Source organism: Cheilinus undulatus, linkage group 4 (genome assembly GCF_018320785.1).
Source record: "Cheilinus undulatus linkage group 4, ASM1832078v1, whole genome shotgun sequence".
In the NCBI taxonomy this organism is placed as follows: Eukaryota; Metazoa; Chordata; class Actinopteri; order Labriformes; family Labridae; genus Cheilinus; species Cheilinus undulatus.
The window spans coordinates 27,522,750-27,544,697 of NC_054868.1; the positions used below are offsets into that span (position 1 = coordinate 27,522,750).

At 40.0% G+C, this 21,948-nt stretch overlaps 1 protein-coding gene across 19 annotated transcripts in view; it reads right to left on the minus strand.

Moving 5' to 3' along the window:
- Nucleotides 1–21,948, minus strand: part of ptprdb (protein tyrosine phosphatase receptor type Db) — a 249,671-nt gene that overhangs the window by 54,491 nt on the left and 173,232 nt on the right. For 7 of the 19 annotated variants that reach the window (XM_041784691.1, XM_041784689.1, XM_041784686.1 and 4 more), the window contains 11 exons: nucleotides 12,204–12,392; nucleotides 10,943–10,951; nucleotides 8,634–8,651; nucleotides 6,910–7,020; nucleotides 5,862–5,873; nucleotides 5,082–5,351; nucleotides 3,448–3,557; nucleotides 2,973–3,170; nucleotides 2,575–2,700; nucleotides 2,274–2,421; nucleotides 1,682–1,827 (listed from right to left, as the gene is read on the minus strand). In XM_041784691.1, coding sequence (XP_041640625.1) covers nucleotides 1,682–1,827; nucleotides 2,274–2,421; nucleotides 2,575–2,700; nucleotides 2,973–3,170; nucleotides 3,448–3,557; nucleotides 5,082–5,351; nucleotides 5,862–5,873; nucleotides 6,910–7,020; nucleotides 8,634–8,651; nucleotides 10,943–10,951; nucleotides 12,204–12,392 — 1,337 coding nt within the window. The remainder of the gene's footprint in view (nucleotides 1–1,681; nucleotides 1,828–2,273; nucleotides 2,422–2,574; nucleotides 2,701–2,972; nucleotides 3,171–3,447; nucleotides 3,558–5,081; nucleotides 5,352–5,861; nucleotides 5,874–6,909; nucleotides 7,021–8,633; nucleotides 8,652–10,942; nucleotides 10,952–12,203; nucleotides 12,393–21,948) is intronic. The other 12 variants (XM_041784696.1, XM_041784693.1, XM_041784688.1 and 9 more) reach the window with 5 other exon arrangements.

Sequence of the window (21,948 nt, forward strand, 5' to 3'; positions counted from 1 at the left end):
GGGTCCCTTAAATGAACTACTTCTATATTAAAAATTGATATTAACAGGTTCTCTGAAGAAAATTATTTTACCAAGTGTAATGAAGTTCTGATGACAGTTTACATTTCTTAAAGTTACAAGGCAAGGAAGTTAAATAATTACATAAGATTATGCCATATTTGGGGTTTTAGGGATCCTCTCCCAGGAAATTTTTGGTGCCAACACTTTATTTCTTTTATTGTAGTTTATTGTTATTCTCCAATTTGTCACCAAAGTAAAGGGATACTTGACCATTTTAATATCCTCTACTTTATGCATAAAAGTAATACTTCACATTATAGCAAGAATAAAGCTCCATCACTCATACAGTGGTCTGATGATGTCTGAAAGGTTAACTTTTAGATTACAAGAATATGGTCTATTTTTTAAAGGGTGTTCACTTTTAATTTTTGCACATTTTTATTTGTGGGTTCATCCACCATAAAAAATATGACCTTTTAAGACCATCCACTGACCTGGAGAACACATTTTAAGTGATAACGCTGCTTCTATACCTATTGAATCCTGACTGTATGATGATGAACTTTGACCTATTTATTCTCTCTGTTAGTCACTATCTATGGCAATAGCGTGTTTCTATTTGATTGGTGTCAATTCATTATCAATATGTCTTATCAAATTGTTCAGGATGCTGAAACATTTTGAAAAATACGCTGTAATCAAGAAGTCAGTGTTCTGAATTTAAATATTTTAAAATTAAATGTATAATGTATGCACACGGAAGAAAAGGAGCGAGAGAGAGAGGGACAGAGCGAAAGCACCAAAACAGGACTTGAATCGTGGCGCCTGACGGTTTTCTGTAAAACTGTCAGGTCAATCAGAGAAGTTTATGAAATTCCCTGAAGTCTGCAGACACAAACTGAGTGCCGGCTCACACCAGCGATTCATGCAGGCAGCACGTAAACTCGGAGATCTGCGTAGGTTCACTGGTGCAGGCATAGTGCCATTGTTGCCATGAAGCCACGGGCACTGGCTGCATTACACAGGACGCATGCCTGTAAACATCACTGCATCAACATCTCTTCCCTTGTGATTTTCACGCCTCAAATCATGCATGTTATGTTATAGTAACAGCGAAAACAAGTGCATTGCACCACATCACTAGCCGTCCGTTGTGCAACATATGGCGTGATGTCCAAGATTACAGCATGGGCTATGTATACATGACTGAGTTAAGCAAAGCCTCGAGGCAGATAATTTGCCTCAAGGAATTTTTTTGAATTGAATCACCCAAATAATTCGAGGCAGCTCTAATTAGAGCTACACAAGAATAGATGAAAATATTGGGCCAAAACCTCTTATCTACAAAATCACCACTTTTTAGGGAATAAATAAAAACATGCTGTTTTTTTCAATAGTTTAACACTGAATGGTCTTGTTCAGCATCTTTTGGACTTTTTTCTTTGGTTTAAAATTTGTTAAAACTCACTGACAGAGGTAAAGGGTGGCCAATAGCACTGATTGATGAAAAAAATAAAATCATGAAAAATGGAGATAGAAGGTTTTGGCCCAGTGGCAGCGATATAAAGGAAACTGCATAAAACAGAATTAAACACTTGAACCCTGAGATCAACTGATTTTCATTTCACACCCAGCTATCAATCCAAACATCTTTCTAATTCACCTCTCTATCTCATCTTACCTCCTCTGTGTCATCAGCCCGCCTATAGACCAACTCATATCCTGTAATCTGGTTATCAGGACCACCCTGGGGTGGGGCTACCCAGGACAGCAGGATACTGGTCTCAGACTTGGCCTCACCTTTAAACTCTGAAGGTTGTGATGGAACTACAGAGATGAGAAAATAAAAGAGTGTTAAGATAAAGTTTAGCAGTTGCACTGCAAAAACTTTAATCTTCAGAGTTAATTAAATTTCCACTCAAAAGTATTTCGCCACACTTACTATGAACCAAAATTCACCTCACAAGTCCAGATGAATATCCTATTTTGAGACATTTTAAACAACAATAAGGCTTGTACTGCTTTATTATTTCAATCAACTACACAATAAAACTTGGCATGCTGCATTGGCAGCTATTCTAATTTGAAGGATTGAGGCATTATTGTTGCTTGTAATGTCTTGAAAAAAGAAGTTAATCAGGACTTGCCAGGAGAATGTGCCTTGTACTGTTTTATGAGATATTTTTGCCATAAATTAGACAAAAACCCCTGCTGTGATTTTTTTTTATGTCAGTCTATATGTGCATACATTTTTAGCTCCCCCTCTCTCTTACCGCCAGTCTTAGCAATGATCTGCAGGTCCTGGGACAGCGGTCCATCTCCTACGGAGGTGAACGCCAGCACTCGGATGTAATAAGTCTTGTTCGGAGTCAAACTCTGGATGGTGATGAAGTTGGCGCTGCGCACCATCTGCTTCTCCCACTGCACATAACAAGATCACAACACAACCCATAAATTAAAGCAGTCACACAGATGCAAACCTGCGTACCAGACACATGCAGATAACACAAGTCATCAGTGATTAGAGGAAGTTACAACTAAATCAAGCCAAACCAAACACAAGCAGACACACACCTGGTTGACTGGAAGCGTGTTGTCTGAGGTGTAGTAGACTCGGTAACCCACCACCTGGCCGTTTGGCTCCTCTGGTTCATCCCAGTGGATAATTGCTGTTGTAGTGCTCAGCATACGACCTCTGACCTGCATTACACACACAAAGTTCAACAGCAGCGCATTGAGATAAACTTTTCTTTGCTTTCACTGGAGCAAGTTCAGTGGAAAAGTGTCTTCTTTAAGAAATTTAAGAAGAACATTTTTGAGTATAATTTAAAAATTTCACATTGAAACATGATGTACTTGACTCTGAACAACAACTGACCTTGAGATGAAATTATTCTCACCAAGTCTTTACTAATAATGGATTAAATCTACAGTTTATAACAAACTTTGACTTTGTCCCATCAGTCCTGTACCTGTCGAGGAGGAGAGGAGGGGGCCTGCTCAGCCGTGCGAGCTTCCACCACATCGCTGGAGGGACCCTGGCCAATGGTGTTCACTGCTGCCACCCGGAAGTCATAGTGGGAGTACGGGCTGAGACCGCCTACACTGTAGCGCGTTGTGGCGATTCCATCAATCTCTTTATAAGGGTCCTCAGACCCTTTGGCACGGTGCTGAAGGAAAAAAGATGGAAGAAATAAGAATAGTTTGAGGCTCTACTTGATCAAATACTCCAGCAATATAATTTTAAAAATTTACATATAAAGGCCAAAATAACACACCTAAAACCTAAAAATATTTAAGCTCATTTTTTTAAAAATCTAAATTGGTTACCATTTTTTCATAACTGACATATTTAGTAATTTCACTGTAGTTTTATTTTTAAGTTTCATTTGGATTAATTAGAGAAATGTGCAGGTATACAGTGAAGGCTCTGTGTGTGAGACCCACCTGAATGATGTAGTACGAGACAGGCTCGGGGTTGCCTGAGTCCCAGGTGAGTGTGATGCTTGTTGCAGTTCTTTCTGTGACTACAGGTGTACCTGGAGCCCTCGGCAAAGCTGAGAGAGAACAGAGAGAGAGATATGTTACTTGAGATATACAATGAACATCATTTATTTGAAATTATCAAAAGAACTGAACGATAAATAGTAAATAGATAGAAATGTGTTTTTAATAAATCAAATCAATCAGATTAACCTCTATTACAATTACTGCCTTATAGCCAATTCCAAGTTAACAATAGTTATTGTAATTTGCAGTCCCTTAGACCTTTATTAATTCAATTTTATTCATTTCCCAAACAAGATAGTTCAAAAGTTTGAAATGACTTCTGCTGAATTTTTTCTGTCTTTTTAATTATGACTTTGTTAACAGAGATGCATTTTAATGTTAGTTTTAGACACAAATAAACATTGATCTTCAAAATAGCAGAGGCTACAAAAGAAGAACAATTATGCTATTAAAGGTCTATTCCAGAGTGTTTCATAACAGAGGAGAAAAATGTTGTACATCATTTTTCTCTCATTCTGTACATGTACAATTTTATAGTTCATATTATGTTTAGATAATAATTGCTAACGTAACACACAAATAATTATAATTTATTTTTCTTTTAAAGATATTTGTTGTTGTTGGGGGACTGCCTGCATTCAAAGAGGACAGCTTAAGAGTGACACAGAGTGAATGTGAGGAGAGAGAGTGGAAGAAGGCCAAACAGTGCCAAGCAGGCCTGCTGACAGAGTTGGCTCCTAAAAAAAAAAAAAAAAACAGAGAATGGGCCCTGCCCAGTTCTGACTTACTGATGATATCAGTGTATGTGTGTTGGATATTATTGCTAGCATCCTGGCTGAAGTGTTACCTAATTTTGGAGCACAAAGTGTGTCAAACTATTATTGGGTCTGATGATGAAATTATTTATTCCTGCTACTTACACATTTTACTCTTTTTTCCTGACCATTTTGCCACTTTTTGTTGCTACTTTTAACCAATTTTTCTCATCTTAGGCCCATTTTTGCCACTTTGGACCTAGTTTAACACTTTTTGCCCATTTTTGCCACTTGATACCTTCATATATCTTTGCCTGCAAATAGTTCCTTTAAAATTACATATTTAAGAGACTTTAAATGATTTCTGATGTTAGCTTTATAGCTAACTCTGCCTCAACCGTTGTTTAATGAATGGGTCATGTCAGATAGAAAAAAAACAAGCTAGACTAACTCAAAATATAGAAAGCCAGAGACACTGCTCAGAAGTTGAGTATGGTCCTGAAAGTCATCAGACTGGACCGAAATCAAGCCTCAGGCTGTATGACCCCTGTGAACATTGCTGAGTATAAAGAATATCATTATGTAAGCGTGCAAAGGGAGCTAACTTAGTGGTAAAATTGAAATTTCTTTTGTGTATTAAACTCTCTTTTTAAATTTCATAAATCGAAAGCACACTTCCTGAGAGAAGTGGCTACATGGTGGTTTTTAACCTCTAAAAAATGTATAGAATAAAATCTAGGTCTCACTGGAGGCAAGTTAAAGGCACTGCTTCTTTACTCGTGCACACCTTTAATATTTTCATGTATAAACACCAACCTTTCACAATGATCTGCGCCACTGCTTCTATCACACCAAGTGTTGACATGGCGACACACGTGTAATTGTTGGACTGGCGGACGTCAGTCAATTCAAGGACGTTGCGGCCGATGGGCATATCGTCCTCGGGTGTCAGGTCCTCTGCTCCAAGCATCCACTTCACATAGGGCATGGGGGAACCCACTGCCACACAGGTGATGTTGACGTTGCCCCCTGGCATGATCTCGCTGTCAGCTGGGGGGATGGAGAAGCGAGGGGGGACACGACGAACTGGACCAGGCCGCGATGAATGATGGGGGCAGGAAAGGAGAGACAATTAGATATTCATGGTTGTTCTCGGAACAGTGGATGACAGTCATATTATGTGTGAAATGACCTTTTTTTGTTAGTTCTTTGTGCTCTGAGATGAAGTTTCAAGGCATTCAAAGGGGACTGCAAACATTCAAACAGTCTGCTACATCACCACCAGGGCGCATGTGATATCAACATGTTTTATTCATGATGTTTTTAGGTGTGCTCCATTAAATATTTCATGAACTGAAACACAAAAGAAACTCACACTAGAAAACATGAAACTCAAAGCACACACAGGCATGCACTCGCAGGGAAGAAGTTAAAAGAAGAAGAATACGGTGTACAGAATATCTCAAAGGCAGGTTTAAACCTTCAGTACTGCACATAAAACAGCCCAGACACACAAACACAAATGGTAGTTTAATGGAAGAAAAGAAAATACTCAGGAGAGACTCAAAGGAGACACACAGTCGTTACTGTACCAACCTTCTCGTAGCTCTGCAGAGGGAGGGAGGACAGAGCACGGCGGGAGGAGGAGTAAGAGAAGAAGAAAAAAAGAGGAGGAAAACACCAAAGAAGAGACAGGAGACAGAGAGAAAACAAGTTAGACAAAAGAGCATGGCAAGGTGGCAACAGAGTGAGGGGGAATCCAAAGAGAAAAAGGAAGAAGAAGAGAGTGATGAGAAGAGCAGAGTGACAAAAACAGAGGCAATAGATGGGCAGTGTGATGCTGAAAGCCTTCCTGTTTTTAAGGCAGCCTCCTCTGATGGCTGTCTCCACAGACCTCCTGTCAAACACTCACTGAGCAGCACTGCAACATTTTACTGGCCCTGCAAGCACTGTTAGACGCACATCACTGACTCGCTGCAGTTTGAGCGACTTTCTTCTGTGTGTGTGCACGTAATTTTATATATTTAGCATAGGACATGTATGTGTGTTTTTCTGTCTTTGTTTTTTTTTTTTTTTTTTAATCCCTCCGAGCGATGTTGGACTCAGAAAAAAAACATGCTTTGCTGTTTAGAGCCTTTATTTATTTATTTATCTTTCGTGTGGGCAGACAACAGAGCAAAAGGCCACGGGAATAAAAATGTCTCACGGATTCAAACATTTTTTCGCGCTGAATGTGTTGGTATGTGTGTTGAAGGAGACGCAGCCCGGAGGAAGGGAGATGCCTGTCAGATTTTTCGGAGAGAACACAAGTCTTAACCAGACAATGATTTGGTTTTCTCTCTGAGGTCATGAGGCTAAGAGAGGAGGGCAGAGAGATTAACAGCCTGAGTGAAACACTCGGCCTGGCCTTTTCTGATGAAAAACCCTCCCTGTTTTATAGCTCTAGAGAAAGGAGTTATAAAACAAAGCCTTTTTAATAGCGGCATATCACATTAATATGTCTAATCCATATTCCTAGCAGAATATGTGTGCATAAAAAGATCTAAATATCTTCCAGGAATCAAATCCATTTTCAATGTGATCTTTAAATCCTTCAGCTCTAATTGTACTTCCAGACCAGACTGTTTTTTTATCCCCCTCTTACCTCGGACGTAAAGGTTGGCTGGCGTGGAATAGCGTGTCCCATCGCTGTTGGTGGCAACACACTCATATTTCCCCTGATCTGACTCCTCACTCATCTCTATCTGGAGGGCACCTGGGAGGATGGAGGGATGAAAAGGAAGAGTAGAAGACAGAGACGGAGGAGAGAGAGTCACACAGACAGACAGTGAAGAAAAAGAGCATTTAGTGGAAGACATCAAACCATTTGCATAAATACAGAAGTAAACAAAACATAGAAAATGGGAAGAGCTGTATAAAGGGTAAATGAGTCTGAGGGAGTTTGGTCAGCAAAAACAAGCTGAACTTTGTAGCACATAGGGCCAAAAAGGGCGCCAAGTCTATTGGGAGATATTAACAAGTTTCCACCACTGCCAGCAAGAACCTGCCCGAAACATGGGTCAGCTTCCTGATTTAGAAATGAGAACAAAAGAAAAAAGCACTCAAACAAAGCCTACAAAAATGTAGTCTTCATGCAAGGGAGAGACAAAGAAAGCAAGCAACTAAATGTGTAGAGAAATCCAGTTACAAAACCCTTTCCTGAAAGTTAAGATGCTGTTATATTAGGGAGCAAATCATGTTTAAGTAATCAAAATGAAACGTCACAAAGGTATTGCAATGGCAATAAAATATCCCCAACCCTTTCAGATCCACCAATGGGATCAGGAGTGTGATGTCATTTTAAAAACAAACCCAGCAAAGGAGGTATAGACATCAACCAACCTCCATCAGGGTCAACAGATCACAAAAAAAAAAAGGAACGACATACGCAAAGCCTTGGGAAGGGACCGATGCTTTCTCACTCCCTGAAAACAGAAAAATGGTCAAAAAAGTCAACCAGAGATTTTTTTTTGGTTTGTAAAGATGGGAGGTGGTAAGGCAAAAAAGCGCCCATAAAAACTTTATCAAAAAAGTGGTTGTTTGGGGCTTTTTATCAGTAATGAGAGAGAAAAGAGAGAGAAATGGTAAAAAAAAACCATGAGGACATGTCAGTGTATGTGCATATTTGTGTGTTTTCATATGTGTGTGAGCACCCTAATGTCTGCAAGTGTAGTTTTGAATCTCCACCATCTGGACTTTTCAGGCTGAGCAAATCACAGCTGGGAGGGGGAAGCAAAACCGGGACGTTTGATTGGGCAAATATAGACAAGATAAGGGGGAGAGGCTGGGTCAAGCTAAGGTCAAGACCCCAGATAAAATGAAAAAAACAAACAAACAAACAAAAAAAATCAAACAGGCAAAAACCAAAGACCTAAAAAACAAGGTATAAACACATCATGCTTTAGACGGAAGTCAAATTAGATGTTAAAAGCTAAATGATGTTAAACTAATGGACACAAAAAAGACATCACAAGATGGCGAGGAAGGAAGCAATGGATATTTTTTGTTATAGCGTGATTGTAGAGGCTGAGATGGGAAAATGAAAGGATGACAAGAGGATGACAGACGAGAAGAGGGGAGGTGATTAAAAGTCATAGTTTAATGGATTTGCTCAATTCCAATTCCCTCCTCCTGCACCTACTGCCGATCTGAGACAGTTGGATGAGTAAAACCAATATGGCCGAGTCCTGACTGAGTCTTTTGGACTAAACCCACATTGATTAATCCACCCAGGGCTAGTTTTTTTTTCAGATCTGTGAGACAAGTAGGAACCGGGGGTTGAAAAGGAATCAGGCCACTGTGTTATGTTGGTCCTCCCAGCGGTCTTACCTCGTATGGGCGTGCCACCTGAGTGGGCAATGAATGCACGAGATTAGAGAAGGAGAAGAAGAAGAAAATGTTAGTACCACAGGAGGAGAAAGGGGGTCAGGGAGGGAAGAAGGGAATGGGGAAGGGTTTTGGGGGTATCTTGTAGGAGAAGAATCAAATTAGAGAGAAAAGACTCAAATATAGGTCCTTAAAGAATAAGAGAAAGAGAGAGGCATAAGAGAAGACAGAATAAATAAAGACAGAGAAAGCCCATAGAGAGAGGCAGATACCAGATAGTCAGAGAGACAGACAGTGACAGAGCTTTAAGGAGAGGGGTTATTGATTTGACTTCATTGACTTGCAGCAGGGGCAGATGTGGCTATAGGAGTCGGATAGTGTCTGCACTCAGTGCATCTGGCTCTCTAAGAGCTGGACTGGGACTCTAAGTATACTTAACTCCCTTAAGTCTTAACCTGCGCTCAAATCAAGGTGTAATCCTACAAGTAATCTGGCGTGCTGCTTTACTTTCTGTCTGTCCTAAAAGAAAAATCCACCCTTCAATACTAAAATGCCTTTATAAAAATTGTATTGTGATGAAATCCTACTTGTATTGATTTTTTGGGCTGTTTGCTGTTGTATTTTTTTTATAAATCTCCCAGATAAGTGGAGAAACCGACGTAAAGCCAAAATACTTCCAACTGAGTCTGACAGCAGGGATATTTTCAGTGATCTATAACATCAGTGGTAGATGTCAAGTTCATGTTTCAGCCTCTCAGCAGAAACGATGTGTTTATAGACCTAGTACCCTCAAATCATTACCAACCATTATACTGTGAGAAATGTGGCGTAGAAGAGACTGTACTGCCTCAACAGACCAGAATGATATGCAGCAATGTCTGTAGTTAAGCGTAGGCTTGGAACCAGCTAGTTAGCAAAATAATTGATCTACGCTTCTACTAAATTACATTTTGATTAAGGCATAATCGATGCCGCCGTTAGCACAGCAGAATGACATGTGACATCAAACGGCTCAGTCTGAGTCCAGTTAGCATGTTTCACTCTGGTATGCAACCCCCATTTTCCATGTATAGCGGTGAATCATACTGCAGAGCACTTCACTCCCTCTCTAGTCTATCAGAGCATTCCCATAGCCGGCGCTCTAGACCAGCAGCGGCATGTGCCTGGAGCGGCACTTCGCTCCGCTTCGTTTCAGTTACGTCGCAGGTTCTATTTAAGAGCGGCTTTGCAACAAACTAAACATCATTCATTTGTGCCAGTGCGATAAATGTGGAGCACAACAATGAGTTAAAACGTGTGCTCTCTCATCTCAAAGTTTAATAAATATAAGAAGAGTGACAAACAGCGAGTGTGCTCACTTTGTAAAGAATCTCTTTTGGCCTGTCTGGAGCTTTAACAGTATGGATCAACTCAGTTTGTCTTGAACGCAACGGTGCTGCAACACCTTAAATGACTGTTTAAAGTGTGTTTTAACTGACTTTTGCTAAGTTAATGATAACTTAAAGAAGCAGGCTTTGATGTTAAACAGGGCAGGAGAAGCTGTGTACACAGTTGCTCTGTACATTCACCAGCACCTCAAATATCATATAATCATATAAGCAAATATTTCTTCTACTCTTTTATTGACAGGTGGGTTTTCTTTTATAACTTACCAAGGTTTACTTTACTATAATAACAATTAAAACAGCTGTGATCATGAGGGTCACAACTACTACACAGCAGTAACATGTTTGGTATGACCATCTTTAATGCCCAGTCAACTTCTTTGAGTCGAAATCCCTGCCTCCACTGATTTGCTTGCTGTTTTTTTCACCCTACTTCAACCAGCCATCTACAGTTCATGGCTCATTGACTGGTAATAGTATACAGCTGAGTGGTGGGAGTATAAGTGGGTGAGTGAATGACAGATTGGGTGAGTGAGTGAGGGAAAGAAGAAGTGAATAAGTGAAGGAGTGGAAAAGTATAAAGGTGAGTGTGAGGAGAGAGAGTTATTGTTGTCGTTTGGGTGTGGAAAGGCTGCAGGTGCACAGGTGAGGGTGAGGCTAGCTACCTCTAGGGTGATAGATATCTGTGTACAAGTGTGTGGATGTATGTGTGTTTAACCTCCATAGTATGTTGTTTTAATTCAAATGATGTATAGGTGCTTGCAGACTTAAAGTGCGTGTGTATATGTTAGTAAAATGCATGCCATGCATTTTAATAACACCTCAATATTGTAAAAGTGAGCAGCAGCAGCAAAAGTAGCAACATTAGTGAACATTACGTAGAGAAGTGGACAGTGAGGGTGTGGGCCTGGGAACAGAAGCACTTACCAAAGGACTCTGTGGTTAAAAAGATACAAAGAGAAAGAAACAGCATAGAAATGGCATTACAATCAGACCACTGGTTACACACAGGAGTTGATTTAGTAGAAACACCTTGAAAAAGCACTGTAGCTCCAATAAAGAGTCAAGGACATAGATCGTCTACAAAGAGCATTGTGCATAAAAGAATTGTTGAACTATTTTTGTATCATTACAGGAAAGAGATAGGTCTAACACAGCAAATACTTCTTAAGTTGGTTGAATTTGAGAAATCCTTTTGATTTTCTGTTAATAACAGGTCAAAAGGATAAATCTTAGCAGGGTTTCAAGGGTGAAGCAAGAGATTTAAAATTAATGGGATGCATAGAGTTTAATATTGAGAGAGAAGCAAGAAAGTTTGGTGTTAAATCACAAGGAAGGGGTTTTGAAAGTTGGTCCCTGGAAGCAGAAGGAGGACCGAGGACACTACTGTGGCTTTTTAAAAGCTGATTGACACAAATTGAATATAAAGGAAAATAACTTGTTTTAAATTTCAAGAGATACTTCTTCTGTTTTTACAATTTTCTTGAATTTATTTCCTCTAATAACATGGATTCAATGCCTGTGAGTGTATTTCACAGCCACACAAGACACACTTTCCATGACAAAAGAAAAAAAAGTGGTTATCTGGTTATTTAGTCACAGCAGTGAGCCATTTTAAAGAGGACATTCCCTCACAGTGCATGCCACCATCACCTCGGTTTACCTTGAAAAATCTGTCAGTGGAGAAATTCTCTGAGACATGAGCAGAGACATGTTGGGCACTGAGGCGTGCAGTTAACAAATATTTCATAACGTCTTTACTAAGTAAAAATTTAAAACCTTTCGGGATGGTGATTTGCATGGGAAGACCTCAGAGAGTTTTTGGAGAAGAAAGCAGAGAAAAAAGTTGGGAGTTCACCATTCAAGGCCTTGAAAAGTTTGGAAAAGTTGGCAACCACACACAGTCAACTTATGCCACAGCAGAAGCAGCAAAGGAGTAAGGGGGAGCAGCTGAGAAACACAGCCAGTAACCACTGCTGAAAGAGTGTGATACACCAATAAGAAAAAAGAGGGGAATGAGGGCAAGAGGGATAACTGAAGCTTTGTAGGAACTCAAAATAAAAACAAGTTTGGGAAAAAAGCAGAGTTGATATTGAATGAGGGGTTAAAGCAAGTGGGAGGGTTGAAAAACCAAGAAGTGGAAATAAAAGCAGAGGGGGAAGAGTGGAGGGATAAAAGCAACTTTTACCTGAGCGAAGCTGCTTGATCCGCCCGTTGTTATTGGATGTGTTGACTGGCAGGAAATCCTTGAACCAGGTAATTTCTGGGTCAGGGTTACCGCTAGCAGCACAAAGCATGGTAGCAGTCCGAGAGCGCTCTACCACCTTTAGCTGGGGACCCATGTCTATGGTGGGGAACCCCGAGGGCAGCTGGTCCTCTGGAAAGACCAAAGACATGAGTTAACATGGGCTGAATATGACAAGGATCTATAAATGGTGGTCCTTGACCTTTTCATTCAGACTTACCAAGCCCAACAATCGGATAAGTCAAAACCAACCTTTTTCAAAGTGTTCTTACTATAATGGATGCTAAATTTGATTTTGTTGTAAAAAAATTAAAGCTCCTGTGAGGAATTTTTAGCTGATTATGAAACACACTGAAATCAATGGTGATGGTTTACATGACCCAAATAGCAAACAGGACTATCAGCGTCAGGAATGATACTTTTTCTACAGTGATTTCTTTAATGCATGTTTCTGCTTCCTCAGATGTAGGTGTCAGGCTGGACCATCTACAGCAGGGGTGTCCGAACTACGGCCCGTGGGCCAACTGCAGCCCGTTTTTTATTGGCCCGCGGCACATTCTAAAAATAAAACAAAACATGGCCCACATGAGAACATGAAGCTTGCGCTTGGCTGTATTGTACTTCTTAGTTTCGGCACTAGGTAGTGCAGCTTTGTCGAAGAGGCAGCTTTTCCATGTCAAAAGACAGGTGCCGTCACTCAAAGAAGAGTTGAAGGGTGATGAAACATGGCAGAAGTAAAGAAATGCAAGATAGAAAGTGAGTGCATGGGAGCAGGTGGCCTAGTGGTTAAAGGCGCTCCCCATGTATGCGGGCAGCCTGGGTTCAAATCCAGCCTGAGGCCCTTTACCACATATCTCACCCCTACTCTTGACCCTGTTTCCAACTCTATCCACTGTCCTCCTCTATCTAATAAAGGCATAAAAATGCCCAAAAATAAATCTTAAAAAAAAAAGAAAGTGAGTGCAGATAATTTCAGGCACGGTGGGAAAATAAATATTTCTTCACTGAAGTCAAGTGGAAGTGTGTCTGTTTAATCTGTAATGAAACTGTTGCATTGATGAAAGACTATAATGTTCGACGACACTATAAAACCAAGCATCAGTCTTACACCACATATACCTGTGCCAAGCGAGAGCAGAAAGTTAAGCAGATGACCGCCAGCTTGCTAGCTCAGCAAAAGCATTTTTCTGTGCCAACAAAACTCAAGAAAATGCCACAACCGCCAGCTATGAGATAGCTCATCTTATTGCCTGTCATGGAAAGCCTTTCTCTGAGGGAGACTTCATAAAACAGTGCCTCACTAAAGTAGCAGAAATAACATATCCAGAGAAAATGCAGGACTTCAACCATATAAGTATGTCCAGGAACACAGTTGCCCGGCAGCTAACTTAAAACGACAAGTTTCAGACAAAGCCTGTGCTTTTGATTTTTACTCCATCGTATGTGACGAGAGCATCAATGCAACGGACACCGCACAGCTTTTAATCTTTTTAATGTTAATCTTTTTTTTCAACTTTTGCATTACATAGGAGCTGCTTGATCTGATGAGTTTAAAAGGCACAACAATGGGTAAGGACATTGACACGGCTTCACTGAAGAATAAACACCAGCTTCTCTCCCTACCTGACTTCTGCTGAAACTTGGAAAAGGAAAAGTTTCCTCTGATGACGCTCCACGCAAAAAGAATAATTTTTCTGTTCAGCTCAACATATATACAGTCATGGACGAAAGTATTGGCACCCCTGGAATTTTTCCAGAAAATACACCATTTCTCCCAGAAATTTTTGCTATTACAAATCTTTTGGTACACACATGTTTATTTCCTGTGCATTGCAAAAACACAAAAAAAGGAGAAGAAAAAAGCTAAAATTGACATAATTTTACCCAAAACTCAAAAAATCGGCCGGACAAAATTATTGGCACCCTCAACTTAATATTTGGTTGCCCCCCTTGGGAAAAAATAACTGAAACCAATCACTTCCTATAACCATCAACAAGCTTCTTACACTTCTCAAGTGGAATTTTGGACCACTCTCTCTTCTGCAAACTGCTCCAGGTCTCTCAGATTTGAAGGGTGCTTCTTGCAACAGCAGTTTTAAGATCTCTCCATAGATGTTCAATGGGATTTAGATCCAGACTCATTGCTGGCCACATCAGAACTTTCCAGCGCTTTGTCTCCAACCATTTCTTGGTGCTTTTTGAGGTATGTTTTAGGTCGTTGTCCTGCTGGAACACGCATGACCTCTGATGCAGACCCAACTTTCTGACACTAGGCCCTACACTGTGGCCCAAAATCTTTTGATAGTCTCCAGATTTCATCATTCCTTGCACATAATCGAGGCACCCAGTGCCAGAGGCAGCAAAACAAGCCCAAAACATCTTTGAACCTCCACCATTTTTGACTGTAAGTACTGTGTTCTTTTCTTTGTAGAGCTCATTCTGTTTTCTGTAAATGGTAGAACGATGTGCTTTTCCAAAAAGCTCTACATTAGTTTCATCTGTCCACAAAATGTTCTCCCAGAATGATTGAGGTTTACTCAGGTACATTTTTACAAACTCCAGTCTGGCATTTTTATGTCTCTTTGTCAGCAGTGGGGTTCTCCTCGGTCTCCTGCTATAGCACTTCATCTCATTCACATGACGACGTATGGTCCGAGCTGACACTTTTGCACCCTGAGTCTGCAGGACAGCCTGAATTTGTGTGGAAGTTGACTGAGGATGTTTATCCACCATTCCAACTATCCTGCGTTGCATTCTTTTGTCAATTTTTCTCTTCTATCCACGTCCATGATTATATTACGTACAGTGGACAAAGGAATTTCAAGATCTCTAGAGATGGTCTTGTAACCTTGAGATTGTTCATATTTTTCCACAATTTTGCTTCTTAAATCCTCAGACAATTCTGGGCTCTTCTTTCTCTTCTCCATGCTTGGTGTGACACACACAGGCACACAACACAAAGGTTGAGTCAACTTTTAAACATTCTAACTGACTTCAGGTGTGATTTCTAGATTGCCAGCACCTGTTACTGCCACAGGTGAGTTTAAATGAGCATCACATGCTTGAAATAAAATGATTTACCCACAGTTTTAAAAAGGTGCCAATAATTTTGACCAGCCCATATTTTTTTTGTGAAAAGTTATGTCAATTTTTTCTAAAGATTTATTTTTGGCCTTTATTTGATAGGATAGTGGATAGAGTTGGAAAGTGGGGAGAGAGTAGGGAGAGACATGCAGGAGATAGTGCCACGGGCTGGATTCGAACCTGGGTCGCCTGTGTATACGGCATGCGCCTTAACCACTCGACTACGGGCGTGCCAAGTTATGTCAATTATTCTTATTCTTATTCTTCAGATGTTTTGTGTTGCTCCAATGCACATAAAGGCAATAAACATGTGTATACCAAAAAACATTTGTAATTACAAAAATTTCTGGGAGAAATGGTGTATTTTCTGGAAAAATTCCAGGGGTGCCAACACTTTTGTCCTTGACTGTATGTGAGTAAACATTTTCCTTGATGACTTTGAACAAAAGCAGACCGAGAACCAAGATAACAGACAACCATCTATGTGACATCCTTCTTATCTCAACATCCAAACTTGCTGTGGACATGCCAGCCATCCTCCAGTCAAAAGCATCATCACTGCTCCTGCTGAATGCAGCCCCACTCCCGTCATGGGTGAGTTAAAATATAGAACACCCAGTATTTATGTGTAAAAAGCCATCAGTCTTAATAAAACAAATTTGACAATCAGCTAAAAGAAAGAAGGTAGCATATTCTAATTGTATATAATCCTTCCTAACTACATTATTTGTATAGGCTCAGAGTTAATTTGTAAACTCACATGTGCCAAGAAGAAATCGTTGACATGAGTATTTTTAACATCACTATATTTAGAGACATGAATAGTGAAAAATTAACTACCAAAATAAAAACTCGATTCATAGCGCCCTGGTGAATAAAGACCACGGATTACTTTTCAACCTAAGCAGGGGTGGATCTAGAGGGGAAGGCCCCTGAATGGCAATCCCAAAATCCTTAACATTTAGGAGCTTTTTATTTTAAAAAGCCATTAATGGAAAGCTGTGATGTAGGATATTTTTCTATAAATATTAAACATTTAAACATTGGATTCACTGTCTTTAGCACATTATAAGTGAACTTTCTCAGTGTGGCCCGGCCAGCCTTCAATTTCTCCGCATGCAGCCCTCGATGGAAAAAGTTTGGACACCTCTGATCTACAGCATGAAATGGAGTGGGTTTTCTCGTTTTCCACCGGAAATATTAACAATGATCGGCAAATCTGACTGTTAAAAGGAAGCAGGACATGATTTTATGCAAGAAAATATCATTTCATCTTCTGCAGGAGAAGAAAAGCAAAGAGGCATGCTGTTTGGCCACAGGGATGCTAAAACAACAAAAAGTTTCTCACAGGAGATGTAAATATGGAGAGCAATGACAAGTCAATCTGTCTTTTTTTTTCCTTTAGAGTGAAGTCTGCGTTCCACATCTTAATTTCCTTTGAAAAGAAACTTGGTCACCTGATATGCCAGTTAGCTTGTTTCACATATCCATTGCTCAGGACATGTCTCACATCCATATCTGGGGAACTGCCCATAGTCTGTGTTTGGGAAGAGCAGAACCTTTGGAAAAGCTTTCAATGTAATTCTTTTCTCTTCTGTTATTACAGAAAAGTAAACCAATCCTACAAAAACTGCAGCCATAGCTACATCCAAACTAATCACTAAACCAGTCTCCATTGTTTGCTAACTTGCAGTACAACTGAACTAACAGCTAACTGCCCTAGCTACCACCTTGTTCTTCTCAATTGATGTTGGTTGGTCTGTCCATTCTCTCTGGGCAGAGTCAAACCTGACACACATGTCAACACAAGTGTCACTTACCAGCCAAGGTCAAGCTTGACAGCATATCTTTTGTCCGAACCTTTTCACCCCTGGTAACATGCCTGGAGACTGACAGACCACTTGAAACATCTAAAGTATGGCCAGGGCATTTTGGAAACCCTAGACGGTACCCTAGGCTATGCGTCCTTGCCACATCCAGCCCTTAGTCTGCCCTAAAGGTGTTATTTCCCATGCCCCTGGTAATACGCAAGGACATACAGAGCACAACTGGGGTTGAGTCAATCCTAATTCCCAGTGCCCTGAGGTAACTTACAGGCCACATCTTGCCCTTACTTCAGCCTCATTTTTGGGCCAAAAATGCCCAAACGTTTTTCACAGAAGTACATATCTAATTTCTCTTTTCAAACTCTTTTTAAATGTGTGAATTACATTGTAATAAGCTAAATTTATTATGGTTTTGAGTTGTTCTCTGGCTGTAATGAGAGGTATGTTTTAATATAGTGGGCTAACAACTCAGCGGTTCTTCAAAAAAGAGCATTTTCAGGGTTTGTTTAAACAATTTATAGACAATACAAGTTCAAGTTACTTGTACCTACATGCAATGTAAAAATGGAAAATCAGTGTATATATTGCAGAGGTACAAGTACAGCCCTCCTGGTTAGGATTTACTGATACTCTCTAATACTTATTTTGCCACAGGACACCCACTCATATGAGGATTAGCAGGAATTGCCTCAACTGCAGGCTAAACTAGGACAGTATCTTGATGTAAAACATTACAATATTCAAGCTTGTCCTCGGGGGACTTTCACACAAAGCTGAGTTCACAGAAAACATCATAGCTGGATTACCTGTCAGAGCCAAAGCCAGTTAAAAATGTTTGCCTTACACACTTATCCTTCATCTCATCAGTGTAAACAGATTGTCTTCTTTTTAGCTGATTGTTTTTTAGTGGCTTGAATAATTTGTGCTACTTTCTGGGTAGTTTTCTCCCATGATAAGTTAAGCTATATTCCAAGCAATCAGTCCCTCCTCTTTTGTGATTAGTATAACCCTATCTTTGAGATTGACAGGGCAGTGAGTTCAGCAGGCTCAACACGCAGTGACTGACAAAACAGACAAAACCAAATGGTATTTAGGTCAATAACAACTAGGCTGCAACTTTGTCGTATTAATATTCTGTGAGTTTGGTGGAGCAAGCCTTTAAAAGCTTGAACTTATATAACTGAAATGCTGTTTGTGATGAATGAAATATGTTTTTCTCAGAAAACAGATAAATGTATATCCCAAAAATGCCAAACTTTTTCATTACTACCCTTTGAGACATATTTTGAAGGAGGTGAAAAAATGTCTCTCACTTGAAGAGACACATCTTAAGCCCTAAACTGACACCAAGCAGGGTTGAGTCACCAGTCCAGTATGAAGAGGTCCCTAAGGAAAATTGTCTGTTCGAATGTAAAAGTCAAATTTAGAATCAATTTAGAGTCCAAATATGTTTCACATCAGAACTCAGCCTGCAGGCAAGATTGTGGAAGAATCCAACGGTGAGGTCAAGTAGAAAAAGTGACATTTCATTCCACCTGACAACCACTCCTCACTGCTGCTCTGTGAATAAGAATCAATTGGAAATCAAATACTGTCTATTCTGCTGGGAATCAGAGGCAGGTGAAATACACTTTTTTTGTCCTGCTCAGTCCTGTCTTTTGAACGCAACCTTCACTCGAAACTGAAAGAGACAGGCATTTGTCAAGAGTGTCTTCCTCTGTTTGAATCCTAAATCAAACATGAATTTATGGACATTTAAGAGAATTACATCCCGGTGATGACTGGTTATCACCCTGACCAAATACCAGGGCCAATATTCAGCACTTGGGACAACTATTTGCATCTGTATTTAGATTTATTTAATATTTTGGCTCTGCTGTGGCATGTTTGTTCCTTTCTGGCTCTTCTTTGCTCTCCACAGTCTCCCTAATGTCTTGCCAACAACACTATCTGATTGGCTAGATGTCATCTGATTAGTAGCCATATTCATCTTCAGTAATTGGTAATGGATTGGTCTAATATTTCACAAACAATCACATGTTGCAAATTATTACTTTTCTTTCATTTGCTGAGTTTCAACAGAATATGGAGTTGCTTCTTTGGAACAAGATTCTGTTGAACCTAAGCCATCAAAAATCAATGTTATACTAAACCAGTGATTTCCAAAGCTGGTAAGAGTAACACTAATGGTCCTGTTTTTTCTTCGAATGCAGGATAATGCCCTTACAAGAAAGAAAAGTGCATACGCGGCACCAACCCTGCCAGTCTAGTCTAGGCTAAAGTATGCTCAGAGCTATGAAGTTGTCTTTTGTAACACACAATAAATTCGCTGAATTTTTCAATCGCATTAGGTCTCATGTAATGTGTGAAGGTGGCACTTGCAGTCATGGAGTTGTGTGTCTTAGTACTTTATACTGGTATATACTGTAAGTTGCCCTGGTATATAAGCCGCAGGCAACTTTTTAGATGAAGAACAGGTATTAAAAGTGTGGCTTATACAAATATTTTACTGTAATTATCATCTAATCAAATCAAAAATAAACAAGTTAATCAAAAGAGGAAACTTTCCAGAGGAAAAGCAGACAGTAATCAAAGCAGATAGAGAATCAAAGCCTCCTCGAGACAGTGACGATGACAGGATACTGTATTCAGCACTGGAATCAAACAAATTCAGAGCAAGTTTGTTCTTAAAAATAAACTCTAAACTTTGTTCATGGTCCCACTTTGAGAGCATGAGTTAAAATGTCAGATTCGTGAGCCATTCATAATAAAAAGATAAAGATAGACACGTTGAAAAAACAAAAACTCAGATGAGAACAGAGCGTGTGTTCCTGCTGTATTTGATCCAGAAGGCAGTCTATTTAAATCTTTTTTATACATTTTTTACCCAGAATCCCTTGGGGCTTTATCTGTCTCAACCACACCGAGGCTCATTAACGGGAAATCCTAGCACTGAACCTTGCCAAGGAGATGCTAATTCTGGCACTAGCCCATCGAACTGTAGCCGACGGGTCGTGAGATGCTAGCTCTGCGGAGTCCGTGTGTGGCCTTTTAACAGCTCTGGTTTCAATCAATCACAACGCCCGACAAATGGAAACATGGACATAATAAACCGAGTGAACATGATGAGAAGGTGTTTGTGTGAACGGATGCTTCTGCCTGGGTGGAGGTGGTGAAGGAAGGGAAAAGTTGATGGCACAAAAAAATTGCAAAAATCGGAGTAGAATGGGATAGAGTAGAATAGAGTAAGACAAAGGAGAGTGCCACAAAGAAACAAAGACAGAAAAGGGAGGGAGCAAAAGGGAAACAGACAGAAAAGGAATGAGAGCACGAGGGACCCATACAGCATAACAATCCAGATTCTCTCTGCTTTCATTATGCAAACGCTTACTTCAAAGCCAGCCCCTTGTAGGCAGGAATAATGCATTCTATTTCATCTACCTGGGGTGGGACACTGAGCTGAACACTAAGGACACGCAGTTAGAAAGCTACTCCCTAAGACCACGCATCCCCCCTAATTCTTTGGCCCTTCAAACGAGCACCAAAAACAAAGTTACAGACACATGAAGATAAAGGTGTATCCAAGAACCAGCAAATTTGAAACCGAAAGGATACTTTCATGACTTCTGTATATCTTCTAGTGCAGAAAACAACACAAACGACACATTATTAAACTTATAAAACCTGACTAGGTAAGAGGAAGTAGGGCTGAGGGTGAGTTGGTTCAACAGCAGTACTTGTTTGGGTATTAGAATTGGCTTTAAATATCGTATAAACTGCAACAATGTGATACCTTAGTTTTGTGTCTCATTAAAGATGAACTGCTTATCATGTAACAGTCATGTTGACATTTTTCTAATGTATGACCTACATTTTAAGCCCTGCTTTACCTGAATCTTACTTTTATCTTACCTAAGTTTTTTAGTTAATCCTTTTTAAATTTAGTCAGTTGAATATCTTTATCTATCTTCTTTTTCTATGTAATTTTTCTGGCTCATCATTTAAATGGTCTTGGTCTATTCTATTCTTCTTCACCTGATAACCCAGGAACAGTGCTGCATTTTGTTGCTGCTCATGGGTCTGCAGAGTTTATTTGTGTGGGCAATAGTAAGGTTTTAACTGGGGTCAGGGATTTTTTCGCTGAGCGTTTATCCTTTCTGTAGGGCACAAGTATCTCGTGTTTACTTGAAATGTACTCTCTATCTTGGGCGCTGATGTGGCTCAGTGCGAAAAGACGGCGCCCATAGGCAGAGGCTGTAGTCCTCAACGCACTGGTCACCTGATTGGTTCCGGGTCTTGGCACATGTTTGGTGCATGTCCACCCCATACTCTCTCCTCACATCTCTCAGGTCTCTCTTTAGCTGTTCTTTCCACATAAATACTCTAATTATTTTTGAATGATTTATTGCCTTGTCTACTTATTTATTTCTTGTATACAGTAGTAAGATTTACAGTATCTTCTCATTCTATTTTTTTTCTTTTTTTTTGGCCAGTTGGTTCACTCATATCATCCAATTTCTTTCTTTAGGGGAAAATTATGCTCTTATTTGAAAATGGGACTTTTCTTTCATTTGCTGAGTTTGAACAGAAATATGGAGTTCTTTCGTGTTTGAACCTAAGCCATCAAAAATCAATGTTATACTAAACCAGTGATTCCAAAGTGGGCTTCAGGAGGGGGCTGGAATCGGGGGATAGAATCAATGTATGCCATTTTGCACTGTGTGCAAACCATGGCAAATTATGTGCAAGGACTTCCACGTAAATGTAGTGCTAACAAC